This window comes from Mus musculus, chromosome 16 (genome assembly GCF_000001635.26).
Source record: "Mus musculus strain C57BL/6J chromosome 16, GRCm38.p6 C57BL/6J".
NCBI classification, from domain to species: Eukaryota; Metazoa; Chordata; class Mammalia; order Rodentia; family Muridae; genus Mus; species Mus musculus.
Window position 1 is genome coordinate 85,010,605 of NC_000082.6, and position 22,285 is coordinate 85,032,889.

General features: G+C 41.2%; 1 protein-coding gene across 7 annotated transcripts in view; it reads right to left on the reverse strand.

Annotated features, from left to right (window-relative positions):
* The window catches only part of App (amyloid beta (A4) precursor protein), a 222,590-nt gene that overhangs the window by 57,939 nt on the left and 142,366 nt on the right, over positions 1 to 22,285 (reverse strand). For all 7 annotated transcript variants that reach the window (XM_006522873.3, NM_007471.3, NM_001198825.1 and 4 more), the window contains 5 exons: positions 19,628 to 19,761; positions 14,819 to 14,893; positions 14,249 to 14,407; positions 4,628 to 4,756; positions 3,023 to 3,122 (listed from right to left, as the gene is read on the reverse strand). In XM_006522873.3, coding sequence (XP_006522936.1) covers positions 3,023 to 3,122; positions 4,628 to 4,756; positions 14,249 to 14,407; positions 14,819 to 14,893; positions 19,628 to 19,761 — 597 coding nt within the window. The remainder of the gene's footprint in view (positions 1 to 3,022; positions 3,123 to 4,627; positions 4,757 to 14,248; positions 14,408 to 14,818; positions 14,894 to 19,627; positions 19,762 to 22,285) is intronic.

The window sequence follows — 22,285 nt, forward strand, 5'->3', positions numbered from 1 at the left end:
ATCAGATACTTACATTATAATTCATAATATTAAATTACAGTTATGAAATAGGAACAAAATAATTATATGGTTGGGGGGGGTCACCATAATATCAGGAACTGTATTAAAGGGTCACAGCATCAGGAAGGTTGAGAAGGACTGGTCCAGAGTCTCTCAGGCACACAAGATGCTGGATGACGGAAGGCCACCCATATGTGTGTGGTTACTAGAACTACCGATTTGGGATTTACTAGAGCTGGCTGTAGCCTAACCAGATGGGCTGCCTCAGGGAAGCACAATGGGGTAACATGATCAGGGCCAGAATTCCCTGGCAGCATGATTCCTAGTCAGTATGGTTGGTTTGTTTATTTATTCTTTCTTACAGGCTTGATTCCAGTCCCCACCTCCAACCACACAGCATAACTTCTTTGTAGTTAAGGCCCCCTTCTCACCCATTTTGGCCTATAATAGAGATTTAAGGTTGGAAGCATAATTCACTGAGAGAGATACACCTGTGTCATTAAAGAAAAACTGATACTGGCAGATCCTCAGCCTAAAACCCTTTACTCAGAAAGCAACCATGAGTGTTAAGCAGTAGAATGCTGCATTCTTTCCAAGCTGTAGACTGAATTGAGCTTATCCTAGTTGAGGTGCACAAAGGCGCCAACGTTTACCCAAAACACACGAGCATCTCTATATTTCCCATCTCACCCTTCTGCCAACTGAAGTGTGGCTTTCTCCTTATCTATACCGAACTGATTCAAACCTCAAGTTTGATAACTTAGGGAAAAATGGTGGGTGAACGGAATCCACAGACGACTGTGTCTACTGTAAGGTGCCAATCGGAAGGACTCTATGAGGTTCTTCTTTGCATTGGATAACAACAAACAAATCACACTTTCATTATGGAATACTTCAAATATGAACAAAAGTAAAGAGATTAAAATATAAAGGATTTTGTGAGCAGCATACAGAGCCGATTTTGGGTTTGTCTGCATCGATGTGATGGAGAGTTTTACTGGCTGTTCATTTGCTTGTTTGTGTCACAGTTCTTCAGGAAGCCCACTAAGGACAACCAAGGAAGCCCATTGTCCTTGAAGAACTCGTACCTCAAGCTTTTGTGTCAGGAGCTTAAAGGGCACACAGGCCTGTAGTGGACAGGCTGTAATGTGTTCATTGCAGCAAGTGGTTTTTCCTATGTAAACAACTATCTTAAGATGATAGCATCCAGGATTCCAAGAGAAAGATCTTAGAAAGATTTTCTGTAAGTATGTGGTCTCCAGTATATGTAGAATGACAGGAATCTTGTGTGTGTGTGTGTGTGTGTGTGCACGAAGGCTGATAGGTTGATGTTGGGATGCCTTCTTCAATGGCTTCTTCTCCTTATCGACTGACACAGGTGCAGTAGCGCTGGCCAGCAAGCCCCTGCGATCCACCTGCTTTTGCCCCTACAGTAGGCTTACAGGCACATGTCATCATGACTGACATTTTTTTTTAAATGTTGGTGCGAGGGATCTCAATCCAGGTCTTCTAAACGTCCAGTAAGCACTTTACTCACTGAGCCATCCCTCCAGTCCTAGTTTTTACGTAATTGTTCCTGATCTACCCCCATGGCAGTTTCTTACTTTATTGAAAGAAAGAACAGAAACCCAAGTGTGATTCTAGTTAACCATCTCTCTGCCACTGAGATTTTAAGTTACTGGGTGGTCCCGTTCTTGGGTATTTTGCAGCACTGAGGGATTTGAGTCGCCATCTGTCCGACTCACTTGTGGCTAATATTTAGAGGAGCACAATGCCAAATGAGAAGCTCTACAAAGAGCAAATTAGAAACCAGAGAGTGCCAACTGTAATTAGCGGGTTTAGGTACAGTTCCTTTCTAATGGCTTATTGTTCTATAGTTTGATATTGCTAATGCTACCTTAATGTAAGTCACACAGGATAAGAGGGTGACGCTAACCACAAAGCACACTCATTTAATGCACACATCTAGAAATTTTAACTTCAATTCAGTAAGATTATGAGTTATGTTTTGAATTTTTCTCCCTTGTGGAGATCTGTTTTCATTTATATATATTTATTTTATTTTTATCTTTTCCTTGAGATAGGTTTCACTGTGTATCCTAGACTGGACTTGAACTCACTCCGTAGTACCAGCTGGACTTGAACTTGAAGCAATTCCCTGTTTGAGCCTCACAAGTGCCACAATTACAGGCATGGATTACTGTACCCAGTTCTTGACTTCTTATATAGAGGACTTATTACTGATCTCTGTCTTCCAAACATAACTGAAACGTGCAGTCACAAGAAATTTAAGGAAGTGAAAAACAAATGGGGAGTTGAGCTCTCGATACACAGGGTAGGCTAAAACTACTGTGCTTAGTTATAAAGTAGAGAAGCCTAGTGAGTATCTACCTACAAGATTGGATAAATTAGAATATCACTGTTGACATGGGATTCAACAACTGATTCACTGCTTGAAGACTTCAAGGTCTTCTCTATACCAGGTTACATCTTTAGGTCTCACAGGCATTGAAAGTTAAGAGCTGAAGCAGCAGCCAAGGTGAGATTCACTGTAAGAGGCGATCTGGGGCTAGAGAGGGCAGAATGGGCGAGATTGCCTGCTGTGTAAATGAGAGGAGCTATGCTTCAACCCTCAGCATCCATGTATAAGCATGTGGCCCCGGAATCCCAGCACCATTAAGGGAAATCACGGGGCTTTGCTGGCCACCACCCAAGCTCTAGGTTCAGATAGCAACTGTCCCATGAGAACGGGGTGATAGAGTAGAACACCTGGTGGTATCTTCCAACACCTAGTATCTTCCAACACCTGGTATCTTCCTTCCCCTGGTTGCCATGTGCACTGAAGGATTTTAGACTCATTCACACACGTGTGAAACCCCCCCTCCCTCCACCAACCCACAAAATGTACTGTACAACGCGTAGGCACCTGGGCACAGGTGACAGACACAGAAGACTCTCAGCCCTGATGTGTTCTGGGGGTAAGCCTATCTCTCGGAGAACATCCGAAGGACAGCTCACTTACCGACTTCATCTTGAATCTCCTCAGCCACCGCAGGGACATTGTAGAGCAGGGACAGAGACTGGTTCATGCGCTCGTAGATCACACGGAGGTGTGTCATAACCTGTTAGAAGATGGCACCTCCACATGAACAATCTCTGCTAAGGAAACAGTGACAAAGACCACGCCCAACACACACACACACACAGCTGGAACACTGAAGTAAAGGGGCTTTTGGTTTCTTTGCCTCTTTTTTATTCTCTCATTCCTCAGTATTTACCAGTAGCCTGCATGCTTGTAACAGTCGATTTCAACGACCACATCAGTCACCACACTCCGACCACTGAAGCTTCCTAAATACCCTAGTCCCTACAGAAATACCTTTGAAGATTTTCTAATACATAGGAATATTTCAATTTGATTGGATATTTTGTATAGAAGGCAAATGCAATTTTTAGTTTTATTTCATTTGAGAAAATTTAAAATCTTAGATTTCTGGAGGCAGACCCTAGTTTTTCAACCTCTGGGAATGAGAAAGCAGAAAATAATTACAAATCTTCATCTAGACTCTAGCAACCCTAAACATGGTAGTTACAATGGAGTTTGCCAGGACTGGGCATAGTTTACTGATTAGAGTACACAGCTTTCTGTTTACTGAGTTATCATTTTCTCCATTTTGGTGACTTTATTCTTTTATTTTTTGTTTATTTATGTATGTATGTGTGCATGTATGAATGTTTGCGTGTTAACTGAACACGTGGATGCACACTCAAGTGGGAGTGTGTAGAGGCTTGAGGCTCACACTGAGAATCTTCTTCTACTGCTTTGCACCTTGTTCACTGAGGCAGAGCCTCTCAGTCGGACCCAGAGCTCACTAATACGACTATGTTAGCTAACCAACTTGTTCCACGGATCCCATCTGAGCTTCCTCAGTGCTAGAATTACTGGTGGGTTACCACACTCAGTGGCATCCAAACTCTGGTTCCCACTTTGTCAACTGTGAGCCACTTCCCAGACCTGGTGGCTAGCATTAAATGATGAATGGCTAGCATTAAAAATTTTGGCTGCTCTCAACACTTCAGAATTTATATTCCATATTACTGGGGGAAACTTCGAAAATGTCAAGGCACACAGTACTAAAACACCCTTCCTTTTGTAGAAGATTCAGCTTATTTATGTATGTGTGTATGTATGTGTGTTTGTGTGCACTCAGATATTTGTGCAGGAACCAGAGGAAGCCAGAAGATAGTGTCATATCCCCTGAACCTAGAGTTTTAAGTGGTGGTGAAATGTGGGGGCTGGGCACTAACTTCAGGTCCTCAGCAAGAAGAGCAAGCACTCTTAACTGGTGAGTCATCTCTCTGCTTCTCACCTCTTTGAGACAGCATCTCTCTCAAGTAGCCGAGCTGGCCTTGAACTATCCATCCTTCTGCCTCCACATGTTAAGCCTTGTAGAACTGTGTGTTCTGAAGATTAGCTTTTAGAGTTTCAGATATTAAAGAACTCTTGACAAAGAGATACAACACCCTCACCATAGGTGCTCTAGAGGGAGGTAATTATCTTCCCAACAAACTGAGGAAGCAACAACTGGACTGTAAGCTGCAGAAGGTTCCCCCACTCAGGGCTTACCTGGGACCGGATCTGAGCAGCTTTCTTGGGGTCCACCATGCGCACATGTTCAAAATGCTTTAGGGTGTGCTGTCTGTCTTTCTGCTCCGCACGGACGTACTTCTTCAGCATGTTGAACACATGATGAGGCTGTGAGGAAAACCGCAAGAACATGGGTTTCAAGTGTGAGCAAAACATCACTTCTTCCACTAGCATTGAGTTCAAGGGTCCCATGATGTGTGCACTGCAAGGGAATTCTCCCAATTCTTCATAAATGGATACCCAGCCTGTTTTTCCTCTTTACGAATTATATGCGTGTTTAGTATTTCTGACACTGTCCTAAATCAGCACGCTCTTTCTAAATAGCTGCTTTCTGCTGTAGAGGGAGAATAAGCTTTGGATTTCTCAGTTTTCAGTAAGATCCTTCTATTTAACCACAGAAATATTCATGGAGTGTTCATGAGATTACATTACCATGTTTGTGCACAGCCCCAAGACCAGAATTAGTGCTTCCCAAATAATCCTTTCATTAGTAACTTACAGTGGTGCAATAATCAAAATAAGAAAATAACAGACAATCTAACTACTCTTCAACTGTCGGGCAAGGAATGCCTGATAAGCCCCATGAAACATTATCTTTCCCCAGAACAAAGGCCCTCATTGAACTGTAGTTATGTTACTTTGAAATTGAATTAAGCTCTTTTCAAACAATCAGATGCTAAAACTCCCAGAAACAATTAAGTTTTTTCTTAGGTGCTTCTTGGGTGTGTTTTTATTCTAACTGGTTCTACTTCAATTTATTCAGGTTTTACATGAAGACATTTTTTAAAAAGGATTTAAGTTTCCTTTGTCTCGAGCAATTCTGCTGCTGTTGGTATCCTGCCTAGGATTTCAGACGATGATGCACAAGGGTATACATCCTTCACGAAGACATGCCAGGAATGTTTAGACAAATACAGCTATTAAATAATGTGTGTTCAACACCTAGAGAAACAGTTGGATGGTATGGAACTTATTACCAGAAACTATGTATGTTAAGTACATATGCATGCGTATATGCATATATGAACCAGTATATGTGCTATGTACATGTTTGCACATGTGAGTGTATATGTGGAGTAAATAGGAGGGTGAATTACAGTGTTTTTATTATACTATATATAATTTATAGTATATTATTATCATATATTATTATATATATTATATTATATAATGCTTCAAGGTTATATATAGTGACACACACACACACACACACACATATATATATAAAACATGGTAATGTGATATATATCAAATTAGCATGTTTTGTGCACGGCCCCAAAATGTACACTGTGTATTATAATTTGTATATATATATATATATATATATATATATATATATATATATATATACACATATATATTTATTTATTAAGCATATATATAACTTTGAGGCATTCTCCTGGCAATTCTAAGTGGAATTTGGTGCCCTTTCTCTGTTCTACCTTGAATTGCTGTTCAAAACCCAGTAGTTGCATTCAGTATACTCCGTTATTATGCTAGATCCCTCTCTTCAAAGTGACAGCCACAGGTCCAGATTAGATCTCACTTCCTGTCTATCAGGAGCTCCATCAGGAGCTCCGATCCATGGTGCCCAACCCGGCATTGGTGCTCTGTACTTGAAATATGCGGGGTACAGGCCACGTTCCTGTGCCTTAGAATACAAACAGAGCCATACACAATGGACATAAACCGTCCCCAGGGGGGTGGGGGAGAGAGAGAGAGAGAGAGAGAGAGAGAGAGAGAGAGAGAGAGAGAGAGAGAGAGAGAGAAGGGGAGTAGGAATTTCAGGATGAAAAAGTTTCGTCAGTTGACTAGTTGGATGTTAATGCTTGGCCTGAAGGGATGATGTAAGGGACACACAAGTCCAGGTGGCATAGACACTTAGTGTTCCCCCAAAAGCTGTCTGCCTCCATAGCTCTGTACCCTTGGCCACTATGTGAGCCCATCTTAGAATTTAACATGATAGATTTCTATCAAGGCGCAGATAGGCTTGACAATGATGCAACTGGAGAGTGAAAAACTGTTCTGGGAGTTCTCATCTGAATTCCTAGTTCTGTAAACTCAGGGACAGGTACCGATTGTACATTGACTGTGCTTGGTACTATACACACATGTCTATGATGAAGACTGATTTATAAATTAGTCAGTAAAACACCAACACTCCCCAATAAAACAACAGCAATATGGTGAAATAAAAGCTATTAAAAACTTATGGCTGGCACTTGGAATTTTCCATTTAATATTCTGAGACAGCGATGACCATAAGAAACTAAAATTGTGCAAAAATGAAACTGTGGCCAGGGCAGATAACAGGACTGAATTTGTGGAGCACTCTGACTGCAGTTCTTTTTAACAGAGGAGAAGATCTGGATTTAGATTACTGTATCTCATTTCTGGTCCTAGGCTCTTGGCAGGAGGCTGTACTTTGCTAAAGGTCTGAAGCAGAAAGGAGAAATAGAAGATAGGAACGTCCCCTGTCAATCTCATTAGAAGATTACTGAAAAGTGATTCAAGGTATTAGGTACAAGTTGGGCTTTTATGATATTCATGGGTCTGCCTTCTGAATTCATCCTTATCTTCTAATAAGCCTGGTGATAATTAAAGAAAGAATGTGTTCACATGGTTTCAAGCTCTTATCTCGCTTAACACCACTACTTCTTTGTGTGTTTTGGAAAGATATTCCTAACTTTCCCTGAAAATCCCCCAGAGCCTGATACAGAGCAATAGCACAGCAGGCCTCGAGGATCCCCCAGCCCTAGACCTGTATGCGCCGTGAGCCCTGGGGGCTCAGAATGAGCTCTGACCTCATCATCCTGTGAGTCTGGAGACCCCCATGAGCAAAGCCTGCTGACATCAGATAACTCTGAAGACCGTAAGATGCTCCTAGCTGCTGGCTTCTGCTTGGTTGCTCTGAGCTGGCAATTTGCAAGGATCGTGTTTAGAAAGTTAAAAAGTTAGATAGATCAATCTCTACGTTGGAGAACAAGCAGACAAACCACTTAAAATGGTGTGTGTCCGGACCTCATAGAGGACAGACAGTGTGTGTAGATAAAGAATTAAAAAACAAGCAGCATTTCCCCACATTATTATGTTTTCATTTGTTACAAAGAAAACGGCTTGGCTTTGGCATATGATTCATGCGCATTTCCTTCAAAAAAGAAAAGAAAAGAAAAGAAATGAAATGTAAAGAGGGACAGCCCTCTTTACAACTTTCAGCCACAATTCTCCAAGGTGGACGATAGTTATTTCTAGAGCTATATAATCCATTGTCGAGTAATGAGCAACCATCGTTGTCTAGGGATCTTCATTTGATTATGCCGGGACAAAGATGAATTTGGTAAATTCTAATTAAAAAAAAGAAAAAATGTCCACTTAAGAATGGTAGAAAAAAAGAATGCCTGGTATCTCTACTGTGTCTATATAGAGAGCTCACAAGTAAATTGCCTTAAAGTAATTGTTGTTAATAACTGTTAGCCTGATGTTACTCACATTCAAAATGGAATTGTTCACAGAACAAGCAAAAATTCAGTGGCTCATTATAAATATGTTGATAATAAATAATTTAATATTCATTAACATTAAGTCTTGAAATTTTCTCTAACTAGTGACACACACACACACACACATATATATATACACACATATTTATACACACACACACATCTATATGCATCTCTCTATATACACACATATACAGACATGTATGTGTGTTTGTGCATATTGTTTGTGTGTGCAATGTATGTGCTGTATGTGTGTACATGTATGTGTTCATGTGTATTTTACTTGGAAATTCTTATTTCAGTTAAGTATTAATACTGCAATTTGGTTATACTGGCAATGGGTGGGATCTAAAACTCATGGTTAAGAATAAAGAAACAGATCTGCCCCATTGGGACCAATTATACCCAGCCCCCTTATTATCATCTTCATTGTTTCTGTGTGCATCTTTGTCCCGTAACTGCATTCTCTCTGCAGCTGATGTGGCCCTTTCAATTGTCACCTCCTTCACCTTGGGATCACACTGCCTTTTAAAAGAGGCATTTAAAAATTAATTTCTGGAAAGATGAGGGATACGCAGTAAGGAAACGGATTAGATGACGTCCACAATGAGAGCACAGAAGACAAGAACTCACGGCAAAGCAGAATGCACACATTCTGAGATAGGAACAAAGGCATGGCCTATTCCTGCCTCCCAGCATAGTTCCTGGCTCAATGTAGCTGCTAATAATTTACTGTTAATTAAACTGATGCGTGACTCAGAGCCAAGTATAATTTCAGCAGTGTTTCTGGCCTGTAAACTATCCTTTGTATCTTATTCATGCAAGTGAATATCTCTCAGATGAGAAAAACAGTCTCCCAATGTTCATAGACCACACTGAAATTCCAAACCCACTTGGTGTATTTACTCAGTATCCCCATCCATTTAAGAAGGTGTTTGAAGTGGTCAATCGTCCCAGAAAATACCTAACAGAGTCCAGATATATCCAATTTTTCTCTTAATGAGGCTCATTTCACTAATTCCAAAAGATATCTATCCATTGTCTTTATAACATGTTGATACCAGGCTGGTGTCCACAAAATGGAAGGAAACCATGACCTGTCCCTGTTTAAATAGTATAAAAACCCTTTCTGAAACATTAAATTGCATGCTAATGGCTTCTGAAACCTTGAACTTTAGCTCTGCAGGAAAAAAAGTAACTTTCTCCTGTTTTTATAAGGCCACAGATTTTTGCAGTCTTAATCTTAGAGTACAAAAAGTATTCAGCATATGACATGAACTGTATGAAACAACTGTGTGGTGGTTTAAAGACACACTTGAGAGAGCTACACCTTGTGCTGTCTCCTACTGAGTTTGATTCCCGATTTTGCCATCAACCTTGTATACATATTCTCAATGTCACAGGAGAAGAAATCCAGAAGGAGACCCCAGGAACATGAACGCAAACAAAAATAAACCAAGGAAACAAATCAAAACCGATTGGGGAAACTTACATTGCAAATTTTAGAAAATAAGGTTTTCTTTTGCAGTTAAGTTTAGTGATTGAGTGAAAAAATTTAAAGCCTGATATAAAATGTATCTATAATCTTTTTCTTTAGAAAACTATCTAGGTAGGTCAAACACAAATTCCACTGAGTAGAGAAAATGGCAATAGATTATTCTTGGAGGCTTCTTTCTGTTCAGATAATAATGATGTGTTACATGGAAAGGTTTTGCATAATCTGTCTTTTGTGCAGGGTTCACACTGCTAGAGCAGACATGTCGCACATGCAAGGAGTTCCGATACGTCATCGCCCATTGGCTCCTCTTTAACTAAGAAGCAAACCTTCCCAACTGGACAGTCACCAAAGCCTCCATGTGTTCCATACCACCTCGCAGACCCCTTGGGAAGGAAGACATCTTTGTACTCTCTACAGTCCTGTCTCAACCTTCAGTGAATCCTTCTGGTTTTGAATTATGGCCAGTCAACGCTAGAAACACGCTAGTTGCTGTTTCAACAATGTTGAAAATTTAACCCCGATTTGCAGACTGGGGAGGAAGAATTCCTTTGTTAAGTAACTTGTCCCTAGTTACAGATTAAATGGCTATCTTGGCCATTAAACACAGGTCTTTATATAACACCAGAACCTTTGGAAAACAGACTGATTGCAGTCCTCTCCCACAAACCAGCGACCTTTGTCAATGACATTCGGTTTAGACTGAGATTTAGCCCTTGCCCACAGCTCTGCGATGAAGCCCATGCCTTCAGCTAAATGTTAGCTGTACAGACACTGGGGACAGAGCTAACCCCCTCCAACCCCACAGCACTGAAAGGCCAGGTCTGATATGGACTTCTGCATCTTTAAGCCTTGTTTTGTCAAACCAAACAGACCGAAGCTCTCCGGGGATAAACAGGCTTAATAACACAACCCAGAAGGCAGAGCCTACAGAGTAAGCATGAATTAGTCAACAAAAGATGTTTTAAAGCAACACAGACCCCGGGAAAGGTTTGCCAAGAGGTCTGGCCATCCAACAAATGCCACCTGTGACATATTCTTGACTTTTTTCAGGGTGACTTACAACAATCTGTTTTAATTTTGCATATTCGCATTTGAGATCCTCTGCTCTTTCTTCAAACGCTCTCTAATGAAGCAACAATCCAAGGTTGAATGAACCTAGGCTGCTTAAACTACATTCCCTCCTTTCCAACGCCTACACTGTTGTGAAACAACGGAAAGTTCTTTTCTGTTTTTTTTTTCTTTTTAATTAAAAACACTTATATAATAAAACTAAAGTAAGACTTCTTAGAATCCAGTTATAACTGATGAGTTTGTATGGAACAGACTATGTACAAAACCCTAACCTTCTACAATGCTAAAAATTATTTTACCATCACTAATACTTCTCCCATTAACTTGATTATCACAATCATCCAAAAAAATACCCTGAACAAACGTAACCTCTTATAGCTTCTTAGTAAGTCTCCTTAGCCTACCACTGTTATCACAAAAACGACGAAAATGGCCTAAATTTCTCAATTATGTTTCCCTCAGACCCCTCATCCACACCACTAATCATTCTCACAGCTTGGTTACTACCACTAATATTAATAGTCAGCCAAAATCATTTAAAAAAAGAAAAAAGTTACATATCAGAAACTTTATATTTCCATACTAGTTAGCTTACAAATTCTCCTTATCATAACTTTCTCTGCAACTGAACTGATTATATTTTATATTTTATTTCAAGTCACTCTTATTCTGACACTTATTATTATTACTCGATGAGAATGCATGTTAAATTTAAACAAGCAAATGTACCCCTGGAAATGGTTTTAAGAGTGGTGTGTGTGTGTGTGTGTGAGAGAGAGAGAGAGAGAGAGAGAGAGAGAGAGAGAGAGAGAGAGAGAGCGAGAGAGAGAGAGAGAGAAAGAGAGAGAGAGAAAGAGAAAGAGAGAGAGGCCATCTTACCAACTCCCTGCTCTCTAGGGCAAACTCTGGTAACAATCACTTTTCATTTGTGTGCAATAAAATGTTTTTAAGTATCTAAACACTTGTAATTTCATAGTAATTTTTTCACTTTCAAAGATAAAAGAAAAAAGCAGATATTAGCACCCCAGGAATGGTCCACAGAGCATCCCAGCACTGCAGGTGCGGACAGCTGCCCGTGAAGACGTGCCCAGAAGGAAGTGCCGGAGGGCAGCTCCTCTCTGGAGGGAACATGTTAAGGAATACATTTTGAGAAACAGGAAAGCTTCCAAGCTTATTCCTTAATTTTCTGTTTGAATTAATTAAAACTAGGACACATATGCCCCTGGTCACGTATTTCTCACTGGTCTTGAGGAAGATCTGTCTATGAAGCTTGGCAAACATTTAGAATAAGATTAAACTGTTTTAAAAGAGAAAAAAACCTTTTGACTTTTAATTTTGTGTTCAAATAGTCAGCGCACATTTAAGTCATATTTCTCATCACCTGTTATGGCTCTGTGGTTGTTATAAGCAGCATATCCAAACACAGTTTGTAGATCGAATTACAAGATTTAATGAAAACTCTTGATTTATATCTTTTTAGAGATTTGCACAAAGGCAATCGGGAAGAGAGAGTTTTCTAACACCTTTCAAAAATACAGAGCTATCTGCAGTGGCTGAGTCCAAATTTAAATAACTCAAGGTCGGTAACTTTATGCACAGGAGTCAGTGCCCCAAGACTCAGGCCTGCGGCTTAAAAATCTACCTAGCAGCTCTTGCCTGGACAAATGACCCCCACAACTCTCCTCACCAAAGCATGCTCTCTAAAGAAAGAGTAACCCAGAACCTTGTCATCTGCAAAGAGATATAAGCAGGATTTCACTAAGTACTGCCTGGGAAAGACAGAGATTGCTCACAGAAAACAAAATGCTAATATAGACATCTTATTGTCAGAAGCTGTTTGTTCAGGGAGGAAGTGTGACCCAGAGAAGAGACACTGCAGCAGGCAACTGACTCTCAGCTTTCTCTGTCCATGACTACTGGTATCACCCTGAACCAGCCACCCCATCCTCCGAGATCACAGTGATGTCATCAGTACAAAAGAACCAGTGTCCTCTCGATACCCGGAGGAATGCCAGGAGCTCCTTAACTGAGAAAGGACTATCAGTGTGGTGAGGGAAATCAGCACAAGTGGGTGGGTGGAGTTTGGGTTCCCTTACATAATGTGGACAAATCTCCACTTCTGGTCAAGATCTGCTAAGAAGACCAAAATTTCACCCTCCTGCCAGAGAAAAGGAATAGATGGACTACATAACAGGAACAGTTTCTGCAGAGTACGGACCATGGACCAGAGAGGAAGAGGAGATACACAAGGTGAGGTCCTACAACTGTCAGCAACCATGGTCCCTGAGCTTCCCTGACTGTACAAGGTAGGGCTCTCAGGCAGTGGACCCCAAGAAGGAAAGAGCATTGGAAACCCAGGTGGCTAGACTTTACAGGACAGGTGCTCTATAAGAGATCTGCAGGTTATCCTACTAACTGACTGTAGCTGAGGACTATTCAGTGCCTGCTGGTATAAGAAACAGAGGCTAGAGGTAAAAGGTACCCAGAAGATTAGAGGTAATAGTGCCTGAAGTCCCACAGACACATGACTGCCTGGTTCTTGTCAATCCAATTTGAAACTCAGAGTTCATGGTAGACTATTAAGGATCCTGATTTGAAAATGGAAATAACAAGTTACAAGAAGAGTCACTCCACCTAACATATCTAAAAAGAGCAAAATGCGAAAGGGTGAAGCTGCTTCTAGGAAAACTAGCTAGATTTCAAATCAAAGTCTGAATATATTCATAGTTATACAAAAGTACCTAGCACCAACAACATTTCATAGTTTATGATAGCCAATAAAAATTTATGCACGAAAATATCAAACATAATCTTAAGTATGAGATGAAGGGATGGTCATAAGAGACTAAGGACAGATGGAATTCCATCGTTTTACATGGATAAAATAGCTACTGTGAAAAGAGAAAAACCTCTAGCACAGCCAGATCAAACAAAAGATTATCTGTAGAGGTGATAAGAATGGTCTGTTGAAAACAGCAAACATCATTAAAGTAGTAAAAGAAAATCACTTCGACTGATAATTCTATACCCAGCAAAAATATCTTTTAAAACCAATGGTAAAGTTAAGGTGTTTTTCAGGCATAAATAAATCACTAGCTTATACACATTGTAACCCAAAGAATTCAAACTTCATTTCATCTGCACTTGAAAACATAAAGGATGCCCAAGAAGAAAAATGATACATGGTAAATGTGAACAGAGAATATGACTATGAAAACTCATGACTATATTAGGCAAAAAAGTATAATAGTTCCTCATTAGATAAAAAAGATTTTAAAAAATGATGGCTTAAAGAAAAATAAGAATGCAGCATGGAAATCAGTATAAAGGTAACTGCCAAAAGAGTTAAGAGAGGGAGGGCCAACACTGGTCTATTACCCCATGTCTTTAGGATACAATGTACCTAAGTCACATCTACAAATAAAGTGCTTGTGGCATTTCTCCTAGCTTCTTCCCTGCGGCCTCCAGTCTCCACTGTCTGGACACCATCATTGATGCTGTGACCTGAAGTGACAAATCAATATGACTTACCCTTGGGGGCACCGCCTGCAGTGCAGTGATGTAATTCTCGAGGGCCAGGCGGCGGCGGTCATTGAGCATGGCTTCAACTCTGGCCATGTGTGTCTCTACAAGCTGCTGTCTCTCATTGGCTGCTTCCTGTTCCAGAGATTCCACTTTCTCCTGGAAATGCTGATATGATAAAAACACACACAAACATATTTGTTTCTTAACATAACGATTAGTGCAAAGATAGTTTCTCTCTGTTTGTACGAGGTCATGTGTAGACTGGGTTTAGTCCTAAATTCCTAATCTCACTTAAATTTTCCAAGGTTACTGGAGGAGCTGAAAACTTCAGTCTCTCAAAAGATGTATCATTAATGGAAAGAAGATTGCAAGCCATAGAATATATTTGGGGTGATTAGTTCTAATTTTAAATAGTTGGAGAAAATGTAAGGGAAGCAACTTATTACTAAGACAAGAAGTGAAGAACAAGTGAAGGTCATGAAAATATATAAAACAGGGGTTTCCAGCAGATTCCTGGAGGTCCTGATGGCTGAGAGTGGCATGTTCTGTCTGGTGTAGGTGGGACCGGGGTGTTACCTGGATAACGGCCTTCTTGTCAGCTTTGGGCAAGTTCTTGGCTTGACGCTCTGCCTCTTCCCATTCTCTCATGACCTATAAAGAGGACATAAGGCAATATGAAAATCCCCCATTGTCCTTTCAAATACAGATTTAACACAGTGGCTTATACGACAATATGTTTCCTATTAAAAAAACATCACATGCCCCTCCCAATGTGACTAATATTTGTCCTACAAGAATATAAATAATTTATGCCAGCGGTATGGTGAATATAAATGCCTACATGTATTGCAGTCTCCCGAAATAAGGTTGGTTCATCTTTCCATTTTCCTTGAGAACTGTCGGAAAGTCATTTTACTTGACGTGAGTAAACACTGATTACCCATAAAAGGCGTATGCCATCTGAGCGAAGTCTCCCATCAATAAACTAAGACATTGATTTTAACCTTTTACGACATCAAGTCAAAGCATTCCAAGTGGTATGTTTTGGGAATGTGTATGTGTAAACCAGGAATACAATGCCAAAGTCTATTCCTTGCACAAATGAAGAGTGGACTCTTCCTGTTCAGTAACTAAGTCATGAGTAGCAAGGGGATTATTCCAAATCCACCCAGAAAGCCCCAGAAAGTATGCATTATAATCTCCTGAATGTGGTGAAAGGTAAGACACTAGTTGAGGAAGCAGGCCAGCCTGCTGTAATGTAAGCCTAATGGAGGAAGATGAAGCAATATACAAAGTTGATTACAGAGTAGGTCCTCGTGGACTTTTTAATCCATCTCCCGAATCTGTGAGGAAAACCAGGCTTATAAGGTCTTATCCGATCAGCACGTGAGTTGGATTTTTTTTTTTTAAATTAGTTTCTTGAGAACAAGATACATGGAAAATGTACAAACTGTTCCAGGTACTTGAGTATTTCTATTAGCTAATAAAGGGCAGCGTTGGACGAAAAGATATTGAAGAGATGCTTCGCTTTATAGATGAGCCTGGGAAGAAAAATGTTTCAATTTCCTGTATGGAAGGGAACGTTCCCGAGTGGCGATGTTCTAAGGAGAATTCCTCAGGCAAGACATCTCAAAATTAGTTTGAGATAGAAACTAAATGTCTTACTGGGGCATGAAAACCGATTCCCCTGCATTATGTATCTTTGCTATCATCTTATCTTAGACATTCGGAACCTGGATCACCCTCTTGGAATTGCAGATCCATGAAATAATTAAGATTTACCTAGGTAATGTATTGAAAATATGCATTACTATATAAATGAACTTGAATGTTGACTTTTCAGAATAATTTAGCAAACATCTTCTACTCTCACACATCCATGGCCTATGTCGTCACTGAAGGACTACTTACAGACACGCTGTAGGCAGAAGATTTACCCCCTTAACCAGTGGCTTTTACTAGGGTGCACTGGTAATAGATAATATTACTGGGTAAAGTGCTTTACAAAATCTGTCTGGTTTAATTGATGCCTGATTACAGCAGGCTCTGTACTCAGTAATCTTACTCTACAGACCTGTTTAAGAAAGCTGTGAGAGTAACCAATGGACGAGGAGTGATGATGAGCCTACTATCCTCCTGGCCCAGTGTGCTGCTGCAGATCTATCTACAGGCAAGTCAAGGGTCAGTACCAGTAGCTGTCCCTAAGATGCCACTGAATATATTAAAAAACTCAGCATCGGGCAAGTTTTTGTTTTGAAGGACTTCATTCTGCATGCACACTAAATGGACTAGATATAGAAGTAAGTGTGACCAATGATCTTGCTCGCCAGCCTGATGGGATTTAGGGAACCAAGTCTCTGGAAATGTCAGGGGCAGGGATTTTCTGGATTAGGTTAGTTGATGTGGGGAGACTCACCCTAAATTTAAGAAGCACTGGGCTGTGGCTGGGGTTTCTGGACAGGAGGCAAAGGAGAGAGCAGGCCATGCACTCTGCTGCCTGACTGCAGGTGCCATGTGACCTGCTGCTGCCTCAAGCTCCTGCCTCACACCATGCTCACTGTGTCACTCTGGACTGTACCCTGGAATTCTACACCCACACAAAGGCTTCCTTTCTTAGGTTGCTCTTCTCAGGTTGCTTGGCATACCAAGAAGTCACTAATACAGTGATGAAGCGCTTGGGTTTTGCATGTGTGCTTATCTGCATCTGACACATGCCAGTCACACTGTAACCAAGATCTTCAGATCACCAGGCCATCAACATCAATACAAATATCATCTTCCCTAACCCCCTGCCCCTGCAGTGGAAAGAGATGAGGTCCATTATTTGGGGGGGCTAACCCAGAAAACTAATTGAAAGCTACAACAAAAGTCAAGTTGGAAGGCTCCGAATTTGAAAACCTGAAGTTCTCTGAATCTGAACTTCAGGGCTGCACTGTGGGTCCCTGTCCAGCAGTTTTTCACTGTGTGCAGAGAGGCACCAATTCTATCAGGATTTACAGTTCTTTAGAGGCCTGGCTATGTCATGCAGAGAAAATGACGATTACTAAGTAGAGATTTAAGAGACAGACAAGTTCAAAGTCAAAAAGTCCCTAGAATTGAGCAGCAGAGACTATGGTGAGAGATGGCAGCTAACGCTGTAACACTGGGGACTACCAGGTGCATTCTCTGCTCTAGGAATGACTACAGCTAAGTAGTCCCTGATCTGGGATGTGAAGATGGAGAAAGTCTCCCGGAAATCTATGAACTAAGCCCTGGATTAAATAGATGCTCACCAGTGTTCTTATTTCCACAACATATCATGTCAGAAGCTAACACACTACTTGAAACTAATTTTCTTAATTACATAAAAATATCTTGGAGAAAGTGAAAATATTTTAAAAAATGATTCACATGGATTTAAGGAGGAAATATAAAGTTGGTATGCCTTATATAATTTTGTATGATTTAAAAGGAATTAGAGTGTAGTAGAACATATGATATAGAAACCACCAATAAGTAAACTATTATATAAATCTTTAGAATCAAATAAAAGGTTCGAGTAACCACTTGCCCTGAGTCAAGCAAGATGTGCAGCAGCGGATCTGCTGAGATTTGTGGGTGGGAAGAAGAAGAAGAAGAAGAAGAAGAAGAAGAAGAAGAAGAAGAAGAAGAAAGGCACTTCTAAAGTAAGCCAATGTCAAGAGCAAAGTGAGGCCAGAGAGGAGAGGAGCCGGAGAGGGGAGGAGCTTCCAGCTGGAGGCAAGGCTGGCATCAGGGTGCCCTGGCAGGGGCTGGAAACATCACGGGAGCGCTCAGTGTTTATTACACTTCCTCTGGCCTTCTGCCCCATTATGTGCCCAGGGCAGCCTCTGAAAGCTTCAGAAAATGAGATCAGTCTTGAGTCTAAAAAGGAAGGAATTGTAGTAATTCCCAATTCCACACCTTCCTAAATGACTTTTCTTGTTTCTTTTTTTTTTTTTTTTCTTTCTTTCGAGACAGGGTTTCTCTGTGTAGCCCTGGCTGTCTTGAAACTCACTCTGTAGACCAGGTTGGCCTTGAACTCAGAAATCTGCCTGTCTCTGCCTCCCAAGTGCTGGGATTAAAGGCTACCACTGCCTGGCCTAAATGACTTTTCTAATGAAAAAAAAATGTGAAAAGTTCTAGTTTTCCAGAGGATTGCTTTTAGTTGCCTGTTCCATTCAGTTGGCTTTCTAGCTCAACTGGCTTTCAGGCTTTCCCCATGGGCAACTGGTAGGATTCGAATGATAGCTCATGGCCAACTGGTAGGATGTAAGTGATAGTTCATGGCCAGGATTATTGTGGTTCAGTGTAGTTGTAAAACCTTTTCTCTCAGGGTTACAACTGCAGAGTAGGGCCAAGTGTTATAGCTAGTCATCTTTTATTGCTAGTCGTCTTTGAAGAAATAGCAACCTTGTCCTGCTTTTTGAGATACATCGTTAGTTCTGCTTAAAATGAGGGTTTTCTTGTTGTTTGGGATGCCAACAGCCCAGGAGATGAGTTCTATGAAGAAGACTCAATGATTTACAGGGACACAGGGCCAGGGCCAATCTCAGGCAGAGAACTGATGGGAGGACTGACGGGAGGATAGACGGGAGGACTGAGCAACACCTTAGAATGTATTTAGGGGCAGGAGTAAAGACTTGAGGTAAGCCAGCTTAGGAATAACTAGTTTGGTTGGCTCAGCTGGGCAGTAGTTCTATGGCATGGGGAGATTTCACAAAGCAATAGTGCCTGTTGCAGGGTTGGAGCCTGGAACCCAAAGCCTGATAAAGAAGTTAGCTAGGATTTGGCCCAAGGAATAAGGCATAGCTTAAAGGTGTCGGTGTTCTTCCTCTAGTACCTCACACTTCCTGGGAAACGGCTTACGTCATGGGGCTGGACCTCTCCAGACAGATTAGACAGGCTGCCTGTCTTCTGCCCCCACAGCCCTGGATTAAAAACAGAGGCCACAAGGTCTGGCTTTTTAAATGTGTGTTCTGGGAATCAAACTCAGGTCCTCGAGCTTAGTGGGCAATAGGAACTAGTTTACTGATTTGAACTACTCCTTTTTATTCTTTAAGTATATCTTACAACGCACATTTAAAGTACACAGCCTATCATGAGACTCACACACAAGATAAAGTTTCCTACAATGTATCAATTAACAGCCCTCACCTCACCATCTTCACAGAATTCCTCTCTTTCGCAGAGAGTTGGACCTGTGCTTCAAAATCCTCTTGTACTTGCCTTTACTTGATGTGACCGTGCACAGGGATAGATGTGGGGGGAATCTGTGGCCTTGCAGCAAACATTTAAATTAAACTTTATGTCTACCCAGCTGAGGCAGAGGCGAGCGCAGATTTCCCTATATAACAAAACAACAGAGGATGGAAGATTCCTCCCTACCTGGGACATTCTCTCTCGGTGCTTGGCTTCCAGCCTCTCTTTGGCTTTCTGGAAATGGGCATGCTCGTTCTCGTCCCCGGGTGTCTCCAGGTACTTGTCGACGGCGTCGGGGGTGCTGGCTGCTGTCGTGGGAACTAGAAAGGAGATGGGAGGCAAGTTGAGAAGAGACACAGGGTGCCCAACCTTTGTAAGAAAGCCAGTCATTTCCCAGGACAGAGAAATCGTGTGAAAGAGGAGCACACAGTAGATGCCAATGCAGCCGAAAGAAGCACCCAGAGACATTTTACCATGGCAGGAGCAAGTTTCACCTCTGTAGAACATAGCAAGAAAAGCACATTTAAAAGCTATAGCATTAAAAATGCCTTTCCCAGACAGGCATTCCTCCAGCATCCACTGCTTAATATGGCCATGTTTCATCAAATCCTCATGCTCGGCTTGGCTATTTTGTAATCTGCAGAATAGCTAATGGTATCACCAGCATCATTGTAAAGTCCCGCAGACACAAATGGAATCTGAGAAGAAGGCGATCGCAAAATCGAGGCATCTCGGCGAGATGGGAATTCCGCACATTGTGTTTTAGACAGCCTAATTACGACGCTACCTTTCATGAGAGAGCTAGAACACCACAGGAAGTCACATAAACATCAACAAGTGCAGTTTCGAAACCACGCAAGGACATTCAGCCTTCACACACTTGGCAACAGTCTGTAATTCATCGCAAGGTTCGTCAAATAGACAGTGATTTCTCTTTCAATTCAATACTGCCAGGCAGTATCTGAATTGCCACACTCACTGTGATGTTACCTGGCAACGGGGATGCTCCGAAAACCGAAGACTGAACTATAAAACAAGAATATTCTAACTCACGAACGAGTAGTGGTTTGCAAGAATTGGAAGTATTTAAGCGAGTCAAGAAAGACAGAGAGGAAAGAGACAGTTTTTAAAAGGTTTCCCCCTTATCAGGAAATGATATCATCCTTCTCAAATCACTTTCAATGTTCATTCAACAATATCAACCACTGTTTCGCATATTCTCTTCACACTGTTCATCAAATTCTTGGAGTAAAGAGGCTTGGGATGCAGTATCTCCAATGGCAAATAGATGAGAAGTCACAGCTAGGTCACATGGAGATAGTACCTTGTCTATATATTTAAGAAAATGACTGGCATTAGAATCAAAGGTTTGACCATGTTAACAGAAACCAGAGTGCGTTTCAATAAACACGAGAGGCATGCATTCTGATGTCTTTCCTTTTTCTGTGGTCACTGGTTAATCATAACTTTTCAAAAACCTAACAGCAGCCGAGATGTCTGCCCAGGTGTGGCTTTCGAGCAGAAGGAGGGAGGCAAAGGCTTATTCTTGGAACCTCAAACAACTGTCCTCATCTAGCTGATAAAAAAGGGAACACTTGCCCAATGGCGAGAGGGAAGGAAGGTCCACTCAGGACTTGGAAATTAGGCCCAGCTAGGTGTGAACAATGTTTTTACACCAGCTGGTACCCAGGGCAAGTGACCCGAGCACTCTGCATCCCAGGATTTTTATCTAGTGGTGATAACATGCCTTGCATCCTACAATTAAGTGTTAGTCACACAGGGTAACTCCACGCACGCCGGTGCCTTTATTGCCTACCATTATGTCCTACAGAAATCTTTTATGCTAACCTTGGGGAAAAATCAGATATATTTACTTCTAATTCACTGAAAATAAGTTAGAACACAGGACTATGCAATGTCACCTACAGGAAAAGCAACACATTTTCCAGAAAACAAACAAACAAACAAACAAACAAACCCCAGAAAAATTCAACTTATATATAGTCCACACAGAACATGGACGTAAATAAAATATATGGTTTCTTATCCTGAATGACTGAAAAATGATCTGCAATTTTAAGTACTGTCTGTAACAGAAAAGATACCAAAGACAAATATATTTGCTTTGCACAACCTCAAGCAAATCAATACACACGTGTTTCCTAACCGCCTTATCAAAACTTGCTTCCCATGGACCTAACCATTTTTTCCCTCTTACTGGCAGAGTGAAAATGAGAAGCTACAGTAAACACTAGTAAATAGAATAGCAACAGGCGGAGGTGACCAGGCAACCTGCACTTTCTGTTCCATACGGTGGGAACGCACAGGCACAGACAGAATCTGCTGTAAGTACTATCTGATTATGGTTCCCCTTAGCAAAACCTGCCTTGATTGGGCTAAGTGAAAATGTAGGCCTGCAAAAATAAGAATAAAATAATAATCAGGATACGAGCAAGTGGGGTATGTTTACGGGTATCAGGGTTATTTCAAATAGATTTCTTACAGGAACATGGAAATGAACACATGGTGTTATTACCATTTACTCTGCTTCATGAAGGTATAGCGCTATGCTAGCTCATTTCATGTGCCAATTTGAATGAGTTACAGCGTGCCAGAGTCAATCGTCATTTTGGTGTAGGCATGCAAGGGTGTTTCTGTATAAGATTGGCTACTGGATCTGAAGATCTCTTCAGGCGCTTCTCCAAGAGCTTGAACCTAACAAAAAGGCCAAAGGAGGTATGTGTGCTTTTGGATTCTTGTCTGAGACACTGGTCTTTGCCCATGGACAGGGAACATTCTGATTCCCATGGCTTGGAGTCAATCGTGTACTTACCAGTATCCACA